This window comes from Molossus molossus, unplaced genomic scaffold, assembly GCF_014108415.1.
Source record: "Molossus molossus isolate mMolMol1 unplaced genomic scaffold, mMolMol1.p scaffold_m16_p_21, whole genome shotgun sequence".
NCBI lineage: Eukaryota > Metazoa > Chordata > Mammalia > Chiroptera > Molossidae > Molossus > Molossus molossus.
In genome coordinates this window covers 24,821,442-24,835,534 of record NW_023425357.1, presented here as the reverse complement: position 1 = coordinate 24,835,534, position 14,093 = coordinate 24,821,442, and the positions used below count along the sequence as shown (strand labels likewise).

The 14,093-nt window shown below is 40.0% G+C and overlaps 1 protein-coding gene across 2 annotated transcripts in view; it reads left to right on the top strand.

Moving 5' to 3' along the window:
- Window positions 1-14,093, top strand: part of CENPN (centromere protein N) — a 28,683-nt gene that overhangs the window by 3,138 nt on the left and 11,452 nt on the right. For both annotated transcript variants that reach the window (XR_004961133.1, XM_036275046.1), the window contains exons 2-7: window positions 860-1,040; window positions 2,477-2,522; window positions 4,652-4,711; window positions 5,012-5,088; window positions 10,776-10,952; window positions 12,415-12,516. Coding sequence is in view for 1 of the 2 variants with exons in the window: in XM_036275046.1 (XP_036130939.1) it covers window positions 870-1,040; window positions 2,477-2,522; window positions 4,652-4,711; window positions 5,012-5,088; window positions 10,776-10,952; window positions 12,415-12,516 (633 nt within the window). In the remaining variant the exon portion in view is untranslated. The remainder of the gene's footprint in view (window positions 1-859; window positions 1,041-2,476; window positions 2,523-4,651; window positions 4,712-5,011; window positions 5,089-10,775; window positions 10,953-12,414; window positions 12,517-14,093) is intronic.

Here is a 14,093-nt window from a genome sequence, read left to right as displayed (position 1 = left end):
CTATTCCAATAGCTAGCCTTATGGCTCACTTTCCTCCCAGGATTGGCTCAGAGGTCACCTTCTCTGGGACCGACTCTCTACCTCACTCTCAGCCTGCTCCATTTTCACTAGTACTAGTTTCCTAACACTGCTCCATTTTCTCTGCAGCATTTACCGCTTTTTTTTCTTTACTCCTTGCTTAGAGAGAGGAAGGAAGAGAGAGAGAGAGAGAGAAACATCAATATGAGAGAAACATCGATCAGTTGCCTTGCAAGCATATGCCCCGACCAGTGATCAAACCCACAACCTCGGTATGTGCCTTGACTGGGAATCAAACCAGCAACCTTTCCATGCACAGGATGAAGCTCAACCAGCTGAGCCACTCCGGCCAGGCAGCACTTACCACTTTTAATACATCTTGTGATTTTCCTGTTGCTTGTCTCTCCCAGTTAGAAAGTACACTCCATACTGGCAGGGATTTTTGTCTTTTTGGTTAAAGATATATTTATCCTCAGTGCGTAGAAAAGGTCTGGCTTACAGAAGTGCTCAGTAATTTGTTACATGAATCAGTAAATGAATGAATGATTTCCATATCATTGCCATCAAAAGTTCAAAATACTCTAGCCAAGAAAGGAGAGAGAACACTAATTTTTTAAAATTCTAAAACACATGTAAATATATAGCTTAAGGGAAAAAAATAATTAAATCTTCTTGTTGAAACACTTTGCAGATTACCTGAGTAAAGGCAGAATGAACATTTGGGTGTTTGACCTACAAATCAAAATCCTGGCTAAAAATAGGAAGCTGAAAAAATATTCACTGTTAAGTTAAACTCTTATACTTGGTTAATATTTGTTGTGCTGTTTTTGTTTTATTAAAGTGCCAAAGAAATGGATGAAATTGTTGCCGAGTTTATCAAGAGGACCATCTTGAAAATCCCCATGACTGAAATGATGACAACTCTAAAAGCCTGGGATTTTTTATCTGAAAATCAACTACAGAGCATAAACTTCCGGAAGAGAAAGGAATCGCTTGTTCATGACTTGGTTCTACTTTGTGAGGTAACAGTGTTCAAAATGATTAACCTTGAACATCATGCTACCCTTTTAGGCTTTTTTCTTTCTCTACTTTCCTTAGTCCAAAAGAGATCTAAGGCAGCTGCTAAGCTGTGAAGTGATAAAGCTATGCACAACGATAGTGGAGAAGACACTAATTTTTCATTGGCTTTTCAACTTACCAAAACTGCTGCAAATCACTAAAAAAAAAAGTAAATACCATGGGGAGAAAAAATATAATCAATACAAGCTAAAGTAATAAGCAGTATTCTTTTTTTTACTTATCAGATTGTCAAAGATGAAAAGATAATAATACTCAAATGTGTTGGTCAAGTTGTGCAGAAAGAGATACTCTTTCACATGTATTTATTTGCTTATTTGTTTTTTGTTTTAAAATGATTTTGGACTTTCAGAAAAGTTGCTAGTACAAAGAATTCCCATATTCCGGTATACCCTTTCCTTAGTCACTTTTAAATAAATATACTTTATGACCCAGTAATTCTACTTCTGGAAATATATGTGGATAAAATCATAAAAACAAAGACATATAAATATAATTGATAAACATTTATATATGTAGCTATAAGTAAAGATGTTAACTATCATGTTTAAAACACAAAAAAGTTGCAAACTATATATAAATCAGCTAATGATACGCCACATAACAAATATTCTTCAGCCATTAAAAAGAATAAACTAGATCTTTGTGTACACATTGAAAGAAATTATATGTATGCATACATATAAATATATATGTATAGAACAGTAGTTCTCAGCTGCGATGATTTTGTTTTCCATAGGACACAATGTCTGGAGACATTTTGCTTGTTAAAACTGTGAGAGTAGAGTGCTACTGGTTTCCAGTGGACAGAGGCCAGGAATGCCCCTTAACATCCCATGACAACTCTCCACAACATAGAATTATCTGACTGAAAATGTCAGTAGTGCTTAGTTAAGAAACCATGTTGTGCCTGGCTAGTGTGGCTCAGTGGTTGAGCGTTGACCCATGCACCAAGAGTTTGCTGGTTCGATTCCCATTCAGGGCACATGCCCAGGTTGTGGGCCCAATCCCCAGTGGGGGGCATGCAGGAGGTGGCCCATCGATGTTTCTCTCTCTCTCTCTCTCTCTAAAATCAATAAAGAAAAAGAAAAAATTTTTTTTTAAAAAAGAAACCACATTGTAGAGGAAGTCCAGAAGGACAAAACAAAAAATTAAAAGTGATAAAGGAGGAGTAGATTGGGGGAGAACAGTTATGAGTACCTGTACTAAACATGAATCAGAAGGCGTATTTCTCCCCTAATAGGAGAGCATAGATCGGAAACAGGTTGTCAGTAAGCTATTGAGAGGGTGCACTTAGTCTGTTCTAAGCAATTCTAAAATGTGGGGCAGAATCAAACCTAAATATAACCATGTTTACTGAATATTTCACCTTCTCTTTCAGGAGAAGAATGCAAGTGTCAGTGACGCTGCCCTTCTAGACATCATTTGTAAGTTCTGGTGATTTGTATTTACATTTAACCAATCCAGTTTCATCGGAGAGGCAGTTTTATATGCAAGGGCTCAGATTCTAGATTCAAGTTGATCTGGTATATAAAATACTACCTCCATCCATTACTGGTCCTGTGTCCTTTGCCAAGTCACATTGCCTTTCTAGGCCTCAGACTTCTAAGTAACATGGAAATAATAATAGCACCTGTTAATGTAATAATAATATAATAATATAGCACAGGATCATTTTGAGGGTTAAATGAGACAATGTTTGAAAGGCTCTTAGCACAGTAACTGGCATATAATAAGCACATAGTAGATATCTGTTAGGCTTTGTATTATTATTATTAACAGAATTGAAAATACATTTCTGGAAATTTGTTTTTATAACGGTGTATTTTGTAAGGAATGCAAGGATTAAAACTGACTGGACTTTGCACATGGTGCGGTCTAGGGGGACTAAGTGGGAGGAGCACACATGGCTCCAGGGTCTGTAGGTGCAACAAGAAAGAAAGTGGAGCCCCTTGCCAAGACAGGGAACACTAGAGGTGGACCAAGTGTGTCACAAAGATCATGGATTAGTCTAAAATGTCTTCTTTTTGAGGAAATGTCTTCATGTGTATTTAAGTCCTTACCACTTATCATGAACTTTTGAATGATTAATGGAATCGTTAACAACAAAAAATTTTAATTTCTATTATTATTATTAACAACCTTATTCAGAGATCAGTTAGCAGGACATCTTAACTCTGAAACACAAAACCAAGAAGAAAATACCAGAAAACGAAAACCCTTCGAATGCCGTCTCTTGGCAGGCAGGCATCACATTGTGCCAGATTACACCTGTTTTAGACAAAACTTAGGGAATCGAGAATTGTCAGGCCATTGCCATAAATAGGGTGAGAAGGGGAGATGGGGACACCAAGGCACCAAATAAAGGAAAAAAAGATACTAAATTGTAGGAAGGACAGGAAAGTACAAAAAGCACAGTAAGTTGGTACCCGTGTGTGTTGGAGCCAACAGCCCCTTTTCATGGGGTGCAGAGCACCTTGGTCCTAGGTGCAAAGACACAGAGTGCAGACAGAGGTCTTGCAGGGACAGAGTAAAGCCTTGATGGTAATGTGGTGGGATTGGCCTTCATAACTTCTAGGTCCATTTTTACTCCAAGACACTCTTAAGTTTGTAACCCCTGAAGGGTGTCTTCTATATCATACATCCATTCATTCACTCATTAAATATATAAAGAGTGCTTGTTTCATGCCAGCCAGTGTCTAGACACTGGGAATACAAGACAAAGTTCTGTGTTCCACGGGATTCTAGTTGGGGAGACAAGCAGTACACAAACGACCATACATGATGTGATGTCAGGTAGTGGTAACTGCTCTGAAGGAATCTAAAGCAGAGCAAATGCAGGGTCAGTTTGGGTAGGGTGATCAGGGTAGGCCACTGCGTAGGTAGCATTTTAGTAGAGACTAGATGAGGTGCGGGAATGAAGTGTGCAACAAGCTAGGAGGAGAATGCTCCAAAGGAACAGCCAGCCAGTGCACACGCCAGTTATGGGGAGCACGTTATCTCTGGCATGCTCAGTAAATGTGGCATCTTGTGTGGAAGTAGAATAAATTATCTGACTTAAGAGTAAATGCTAAAGTTCTACTAGATTAATTCTTTTTTTTTTATCCTCACCCGAGGACATTTTTCCTTTTTTGTTCTGGTAGAGTGGGAGGGAGAGACAGGAACAGAGAGAGAGAGAGAGAGAGAGAGAGAGAGAAACATCGATGTGAAAGGGACACATCGAGTGGCTGCCACCCGCACGACCAACCAGGGCCGGGGACAAACTGCAACCGAGGTACGCGCCCTTAGCGGGAACCAAACCCGGACCTCTCGGGACCGCAGGTCGACGCTCTAACCGCTGAGCCAAACTGGCCAGGGCTAGATTGAGTAATTCTTTATGATGTATTTTATTTGGAGTAAATTTAATCCATGTAAAATTTATATTTGAAATAAAATGAATAACCTAATTTGTAAATTACTGTTATTTTCTCCACCTTCACGTTGTTAAACATATGTATTCATAAGCACATTACTTAAAAGTTCTAATAATATAATATAAAGTTCCTCCCTCTCTCAGATACTCAATTTCATCGGCACCAGAAAGTTTGGGATGTTTTTCAGATGACTAAAGAACCAGGTAACATTTTCTTTTTTAAAGTGAACATTTATATTCGATACTTTGGCTATTTAAAAATGAATAGCAGTATGTCCCTCTTAAATCTCTTTCCTTTCAAAATGAGGTGATTATTACTCATTTATGGAGAAATGAAATATATATTTGGCAATGCTGTCAAAGTACCAGCAGCATTTGTGTGCTTTGATCATTATTGCTCTCTGAGGTTACACAAATTGCTCACCTTGGGGTCTTTGCAAATGTATTTATTGAAGACATAGTAGCTCCCTTAATTTTTCTTGATTTTTCTTTTTACTTTGACAGGTGAAGACATTGACCTTTTTGATATGAAACAATTCAAAACTTCATTTAAGAAAATTCTTCAGAGAGCATTAAAAAATGTAAGAATAAAATCTTTCTGAATTTCCATAAAATTCAATTTCATGGCATCTGTGCACTTAAAATTTGCTACTTTTTTTTTTTCTGGAAGAATTTTGATTGGTAATATTCCATACTATTTCAGTCCTTAACAAAGACAAACTTTTTATTATGAAAACTTGCCTTTCCCCTCACCTCTCAATTCAAGGACAAATGCTTCTTCAGAGCAGACCCATCCAACAGAACTCTGTGATGACGGAAATGTTCTATATCGGCACTGACCAGTACACTAGCTAATAGCCTCTTGTGGCTACTGAGCCCTTGAAATGTGACTACTGAGGAACTAAAATGTTGATCTTACCTAACTGCAACAATTTTCTGGTTTAACTCTCTGTTTTCCTCCCAGCCTGTAGGCTCCCTGAGAGCAGAACTCTGACCACTCTGCTCCCCACCGACACAGCAAGGGCTGAACAAATGCTGGGCAATAAATGAATTGGGCATGTTCTTTGCAAACTCCACCATTCCTTTCATTGATGTAGTTTTTTTTTTGTTTTTAATTTTTTTTTCTTTATTGATTTGAGAGAGAGAGGGGAAGTGAGAGGGAGAAAGAGATAGAAACATCGATGAGAGAGAACATCGACTGGCCGCCTCCTGCATGCCCCGCATTGAGGATCAGGCCCACAACCTGGGCATGTGTCCTGACTGGGAATTGAACCGGCGACCTCTTGGGGCATGGGTCGATGCTCAACCACTGAGCCACACCGGCTGGACTCATTGCTGTAGTTTTTAAAATATTTTAATAACCATTAAGGCAAGTCCACCCTGCTCTTATCCTTAATTACTCTTCTTCATAAAAAACATCCTGATCATTTTTCAAAAGGAACCTTTAAGTCATTTTATCAGATTTATGAAACAAAATCTTCAGCATTTTGAGTGGGGGTCCATTTAATTTATAAATTAATTCAAGCATAATTGTGAGACAAGAGAAGTTATGTCTCTCCTTTTTTCCCCTCTTTTATGAATAAGTACTTTTTTCTACCTCCTAAGTTATTTATTTTTTTTTTGGTACATGCACCTAGCGGGAACCAAACCCAGGACGCTCTCATCCGCAGGCCGACGCTCCAACCGCTGAGCCAAACCGGCCATGGCTCCTAAGTTATTTTTTATTACATTGTTTGAAAATTATTCTTACCATGAAACTATAAACTTTTCAGAGGTGAGAGTCCCATCTGGGTGTGGCAAACGCAGAGTCCCTGGCCAGCTCTGCAAAAATGTTGTGGATTTATGGTCTGGACCCTTCTGGAACCAGCCTTTGTAAGAAGCTGAACATGACTGGCCAACAAGAAGCCTCCTAGGGAGCGTCTCGGCTCCAGTTCAGTTTATCTGCCCCCTTCCTTTCCAGTGCCCTCCCCTCACTCAGTGCCTCTTACAGGCACCAGGAACTTTTGTTCTCTGAACCCCATGCCTCCTGCCCCCACTATTGAAGGAGAAAAGCTTCTGAAACGCTCATATTTCCTCCTACTTGAATGCCCGTGTGTTTCAGTTGTTAGATTTCTTCTCTTTTTATCACTGCCATATTCCAGAAGCTTTGGCTTCCTGAATGAATTTCAGGCAGACCAGCAGGAGAGGCTGAGGGAACAAAGGAGCTTTATTATGGGACATATCTGTCCTGTTTGAAAGGCCAGCTAGAGACTGAAGTGCTGGGCACAATGTACATTTTAAAAGATAGTGATGTGCAGGTAAAGCTCCTGTATCTTCTCTGTCCATAGTTCCCCCGCTCTGAGCTGGGCGACATGTCCTAACCCCTCTTCTCAATTGACCGAGGACTCCCAGCTCGGCTTCACTTTCTTTCTTTTTATCCTCACCTGAGGACATTTTTCCATTTTTTGTACAGATAGAGTGGGAGGGAGAGAGAGGAAGAGACAGAGAGAGAGAAACATCGACGTGAAAGGGACACATCGAGTGGCTGCCACCACACGACCAACCAGGGCCGGGGACAAACTGCAACCGAAGTACATGCCCTTAGCAGGAACCGAACCCGGGTCTCTCCGGACCGCAGGCCGATGCTCTAACCGCTGAGCCAAACCGGCCAGGGCTCGGTTTCACTTTCCTCGTAACTTAACCAGCGACTGGATAACCCCACTTTCCCAAAGGCTGATGGTGGTGATGTCATGCCGAGTAGCCTCTCCTGTACTCAGGATTACAGTGACTCACCTGCTGCTCTAGAATAGGCATCTTAACCCTTTTTGCGCCAAGGACCCCCCTCTGGCCATTAGTGAAGCTTATGGACCACTTCTTGGAAGAGTGTTTTTTAAAAATGTTATAAAATAAAATACATGGAATTACAAGGGAAACCAGTTACATTAACATACAGTTACTAAGGTATTAAAATACTAAATTGTGATTACAGTAATGCATGTGCTTCTTTATTAACACAAATATCCATGATGGGTTTACAAACAACTAGGTTCAAAGTAATGGGTGTAAAGGATATTTTGGGGGCATCTGCAACAACTGTAATGTGACAAAAAGAAATATTTGGGATTTCTATGAACAACAAAATTCTTCTGGTTTATGGCCTACCTTTACAATTGAAGGAGATGATACATTTCAGTTGAAATTAGTGCAAATAAAGATGTAATTCCCCCCACCCCCAGCACCAAGTTCTTAGATGCCCTGAATTCTAACTGTGGACTTCAAGTTAAGAACTCACGCCCTTGAATCAATAGAGTAGAGAAGCTGGTGTGAGAAGGCACAGAAAACCTAACTGGGGAGTGATGGGTGAGCCTGTGGTTCAGGGATCCAGTCCGAAGCCTTTGAGAGAGAGAGTGTGTGCGAGAGAGAGGTAAAACTATTCAGAATACAAAGTTCTTGGAAAATTAAAAAGAGACAGACAGAAAAATGTTTCAATTGAAAAAGCCCATTTACTCTGTTAATGCCTGTGTATCATGTATGATAAGGATAGTCTGTGTTAAATATATAATGATTCTATGTGTTGTAAGCTTCATTTGACTTGCACACTAAACTTTTTATAGTATGTTTAGAAGATTGTGGGTGGTAGCCAGTAACTGGCAGTTTATAGGGTACAGTCCCAGGTCAGCCAAACCACTGAAGAATCTTGGTGGGATGAGTCACCTAGTTAAGCTTGAGCACTATTAATCTGAGCTGTCATTTGTGAAAAATGCTTTATCCCAGCTATTGTAGGATGATGTCTATTGAGAGTTTCTTTGGAAAATAATAAAAGTCTCTGTTTGGGCCCCACCTCTTCAGGTGTCTGAGTATCTTACTATAGGAATGTGAGATGGAACACCTGGAATCCATCTGGGTCAGGATTATACTGACTCTGTGGACATCCTTTTCTCTTAGCCCATTGATCTTTTGAACCTTTTTTGGATTGTAGACCCTTATGAAAATCCTGTTAAGTGATATAGCTCCTGTTTCCAGAAAAGTATACACTTAGACATATACACCTGACTCTGCATCTGATTCACAGAGGTCACGGGCCTCTTTGAGCCCCTCCATGAGTCCTCACTTATATTCTCATTCTGGGCTAGAGAGACTACCTGATATGTTGAGTGCTACCAGTTTTCTCCTTCTAGTTAAAGTGTGCCCTCCAAATACTTTATTCAATCTTGATTTTACAGGTGTTTTTGCTTTGGTACTGTGACACAAAAATTGGCTCTTCAGAATAAGACCCTATCTTCCATTCAGAGCAGTATTGGTCCCCTGTTGGGGCCATTTGCTGTGCTGCTTACTCAGGGAAGGTCAGATAGCTCTGCATCCTCCACACCTGGGCCTGGGGAGGGTTCCTTGTCTGGTGCACCAAGGGAATTTGGAAAATCAGCCCAATAAGGAGTGGGCAGAATCAAAGCAATGACCTTAATGCCAGCAACCATGTTACAACCTGCTTTACTGGAGAAAGGTATAAGGCGGAGGAAAAAAAAAACATGGGCCAACCAAGTACACCTGTCTCAGGTTCCTCCTTTGCAGGGTCTAAGCTACAAGGCAAAGCTGAATCAAGAGGAAGCTAATAATCTAAGAGTAGGCTACTGAATTCCAGACCAACTGATAACCATATTTAAAAGTTTAGAAAGGTCTCTGAAATGGAAACCAAGTAGAATTCCTATATTCTCACATAACTTTCCTTTAGAGTAATTTTTAGCATCTCAGAAATGCACAAAAGCATTAGGATTAGTATATTTTTAAGCCTATTACTACATAGAAATGTTACTATTAATCTTTTTTAAAGAATTAATTTTTTCACTTATGTTTTTATTGATTTTAGAGAAGGAGAGCCCAGCTGGTTTGGCTGAGCAGTTAGAGCGTCAGCCCATGGACCAATGAGTCGCTGGTTCGATTCTGGTCAAGGACAAGTACCTTAGTTGTGATTCATCCCCAGCCAGAGGTGGCCACTTGATGTGTTCCTCTCACGTTGATGTTTCTCTCTCTCTCTCTCTCTCTCTGTCTTCCTCTCCCTCCCACTCTATCTGAACTAAAATGGAAAAATGTGCTCGGGTGAGGATAAAAATATATGTATATATTATTTAAAAAAGAGGGAGAGAAAGGGAGAGTGAGAAAGAGAGGAACATCAATGTGAGAAAGAAACATTGATCAGCTGCCTCCTGCATTCCTACTGGGAATCGAGCCCAAAACCTGGGCATATGTCCTGATGCTCAACCAACTGAGCCACACCAGCCAGGGCACTATTAAATTTCATAGTGCACACTAGGTCTATGCTCTAATCTAAAAGGGCTCCATTTTAAAACAAGTATATAATTTGTAAGGCTGCCTTACTTCATATACTCTTACAAATGAAGGGAGTTTTCAGGACAAGCCCAATACCCTGATTGTAGGTTTTTACTTTTTTTTTTTTTTCTTCCAAAAGATTTTGCAAAGCATATATGTGCCTACAAAACCACCACAAACTATGTTCTCAAAGATTCCCAAAACACTAATGAAAAGAAGAGACTGTGGAAAATTACAGTGAAATCCTTCACCCCTAGAAAGCACATGTTATTGGTGCCACAAGATTTTAATTAGGAAACTTGATTTTATTTTTTTGATTTATTTTATTTTATTTTTTTCAAAAACAAGAGGAGGGCTAGATTTGGCTCTGGGCTACAGTTCGCTGAGTCCTGGCCCAGCTGTTGCCCTACATTAGAGTTAGTTGCATGGAGGATGGTCTCTGCAACTAGTCTGTGAACTCCATTGGTGGAAAGAGACATACCTTGTCTTCTGTTTTCCTAGGTTCCCTGGTGACAAGCACAGTGCTCAGTGCCTAGTTAAGTGTTGAGAAAGCACATGCTTGTTAATTAAGACGACAGCGTGAAAGTTGGACAGACCTGGGAGTCATTCGGTCCATGTTCATCATGTCATCTCGCTTTGTCCTGATTCAGTAATGTGCGTAAGGTCCTTTCCATGCAGAATGGGGACTGGAATCCAGCCAGGCCTGCTGATTCGAAGCAAGTCAATGACCTTTACTTTCCAACAGCAGATTGGTGGCGTGTGCCTTCAGGAATTTCTGTGTTGACCTGGTTGGAAATCGTGAAATGGTACATACAAAATAATAATAGTAAAAACAGTAATAGGTAATGTCTGTTGAACTCTAAATGTCAGGTACAGTGCTTGGGTCTTTGAGAAGTTACCTCATGGAATCCTCACAACAGCCAAGTGGGAGTAGTACTGTGAAATATTTTTTTTTTTTAATAAGGTATCAGTCACCTTCAGAGATGCTGAGGAGAATGCAGTATGGATTCGAATTGCCTGGGGAACACAGTATAAAAAGCCAAACCAGTACAAACCTACGTACGTGGTGTATTATTCCCAGACTCCATATGCCTTCATTTCTTCCTCCCGGCTGAGGAGCAGCATTCCCCTTCTGGGTCAGGTATGGACCAGTTACTACAGCTGTAATATTATACTATCCTATCTCAGGGGTCTATGTAGGTGTAAGCACTGTATGTAAAATGCCACATGTCATTCCTGATTTCCTAAAATGAGGAAGTGTGGTTTTTCTGCAAATGGGAAAGCAGCATAAGCATTGGTTCGGTGCTCTTCATTATTTTCTTTTAATCTAAAAGGAATGTGCGTTCAGTGTAAAAATGCAACACAGAAGTCTCTAACGATCAACAGTGTTGTAAAACTTCCTACCCTTTTTCCCAATCTCAGTTGCCAAGATAACTACTATTAACAATTTTGTTATTTCCTTCCAGAACATGTTTTATTATAAAAACCAGAGTAGTACACAGCATCTGTCATTTGCTTAACATTTCCATGTGGTTCCATATGATATACACCACTGCTTTTTTGTGACTGCATAATTTGCCTATTAATGAACATTATTTTCAGAGAAGGAGCCTCTGTTCAGAGCCTGCTACTTGTTATAGCTCTGACTTACTAGCATCTTTCCCCAGAATAAGCCCTCCCTACACAGGCCTATCGACTGCTGCTGCTTCCACGCTCTGTTTATTCACGATTACAATGGCACCTCACTTGGTACCAGAATTACCACTTCAGCTGGTTATAGGTGAGCAGCCCCACCATCCTGGCTCCATCATATCTAATGCTGAGTGGAGTGTGCACTCCGAGGTGTGGATCTAAGAGATACAGGATCCCGGTGGGCAGACTTGCTTGTCATTCAAATTCCTTGGCTGCTTACTGAAATGGCAGAATTTCTACTGCTGCTTGCTTCCACTTCCCTTTAATACTTAACTCTGCTTCTTTATGTTGGGGATCTCTTCCCTCCATAATACAGAGCAGTCATTCATCCATTTACAGCCAGGTGAGTCCACCCTGCCACAGCTAGTTTAAACATTACCCCAAAAGCTAATGTTTACTTCCATTGTGTATCTTAAGGCAAACGTATCTAGTTCCAGGGTTCTAGTTTTAGCCTTCTAACTTATTTCCCCAGAAAATGGGAAGCTTTTATAAACTACACTTATATGTACTTTTTTCTTCAATATTTGTCCTAAAGCATACATATTTGCATTTTTGTGTGGCAGTATCATTGTAGTATTAGATGGCTGGTATTCTAAAATGGTAACATTTGAATATCCATTGTTTATTCCTAAGTCTGAATTTAATTTATTGTAACTCATAACTTTAAATAGGATCACATTTCTTAAAATGGTAAAAAGATTTTGCATTTATGAGAATTTTAATGCCATTAGCCTTTTTTATTTTTATTTTTTAAGCTGAATTACAGTACATGAGATTATTTTTCTTAATTTCTTTTCACTTTTAAGTGGAAACTTTTCACTTACTGCAACTCCTAATTTTACTTTGACAAGTATTATAAATACAGGAATAGACTCATAAATCCTAATATTCTTGCTAATTTTCACTTCAAGGCACTGACAATTGCTAGCAAATACCATCGGATTGTGAAAATGGACTTCAGAAGCCGATATCTGGACTCTCTTAAGGCTATTGTTTTTAAACAGTATAATCAGGTGAGCCAATCAGTGACTCTCTTTAAAGTTAAGTCTCTCTTCTCTTTACACATGAGTTAGAAGCCACTGAGCAGGTAGGAAAGTCCTCACACTTCAGTATTACTGAAGTAGAGAAAGCTTTCAGTTAGTTAACATGAAAGGAAACAAAATATTGCCTCACTATAATCTGCTTATAATTGTCTTGTGTTTTATACTGCTCATTGTCATTGGAGTCTATGATATCGATCCCAGTTTCCAGATCAGCTGTTCTAATTAGAATTTATTTTCTCTTTAGAATAACTTAACACTGCTTTTTCAAGCTAATTACAAAAATATTAATTCTACTTCTCTCTTCTATTATGCAAAAGAGAACTAGAATTAATTTTTTGTCCCATCAGTGAAGCAGGTGATACTACAGGGGTTAGAAGTAAAGGAAAATACCCCAGCCAGTTCAGCTCAGCAATTAGAGCTTCATCCCACGGACCAAAGGGTCGCAGGCTTGATTCCTGATCAAGGGCATGTACCTAGGTTGCAGGTTCAATCCCTGGCCCTGGTCAGGGTCAGCTGGAGGCAGCCAATCAATGTGTCTCTTTCACATCGATGATTCTCTCTCACTCCATCCCTCCTTCCCACTCTGTCTAGAAATCAATGGGAAAATATCCTCAGGTAAGAGTTAACCAATAAAAGAAGTAAAGGAAAAAGCATTAATTTATTAAGTCCACAATTTATTTAGTTGTTAAAATTATTTAAATGTGTTGTTTCCCTTTAATGTTAAGAACAGATCTGGCCCTGGCCAGTTTGGCTCAGCTGTTAGAGCATCAGCCTGCAGTCCAGAGAGACCCGGGTTCGGTTCATGCTAAGGGCACATACCTCGGTTGCAGTTTGTCCCCGACCCTGGTTGGGATGTGCAGGTGGCAACCACTCGATGTGTCCCTTTCACGCCAATCTCAATATCTCTCTCTCTCTCTCTCTCTCTCTCTCTCTCTCTCTTTCTCTCTCCTTCCCACTCTATCTGAACAAAAAATGGAAAAATGTCCTCAGGTGAGGATAAAAAAAAAACAAAAAGAACAGATCTGGCCTTACAGGCTCAGGGTTATTTGCTCCTCTGTATGGCATCTGTGTACTAGTATGTTCAGACTCCTGTAGGAGGGTCAGTAATGCTCTGTGTATATCTTTGAGCTCTTAGATGTATTACACAAGGTGGGGCAAAAGTAGGTTTACAGTTAAAGAAAATAACATAATAATTAATTAATTATAAAAGAATAAACTCTGGCCTTGGCCAATGTGACTCAATGGTTAAAACATCGGCCCCCTCACCCAAGAGTCATGGGTTTCATTCCTGGTCAAGGGCATGTACCTGGATTGCAGGTTTGATCCCCGGTCCACTTGGGCACATGTGGAAGGCAAGCAATAGATATCTCTCTCACATCGATGTTTCTCTCACCACCACCACCACCACCCCCACACTTCTCTCTCCCTTCCCCTCCCTAAAAATCCATGGAAAAAGCCCTGGCGAGTATGGTTCAGTGGTTAGAGCGTCAGCCCACAGACAGAAGGGTCGCAGGTTTGATTCCCATACAGGGGCACATACCTGATTT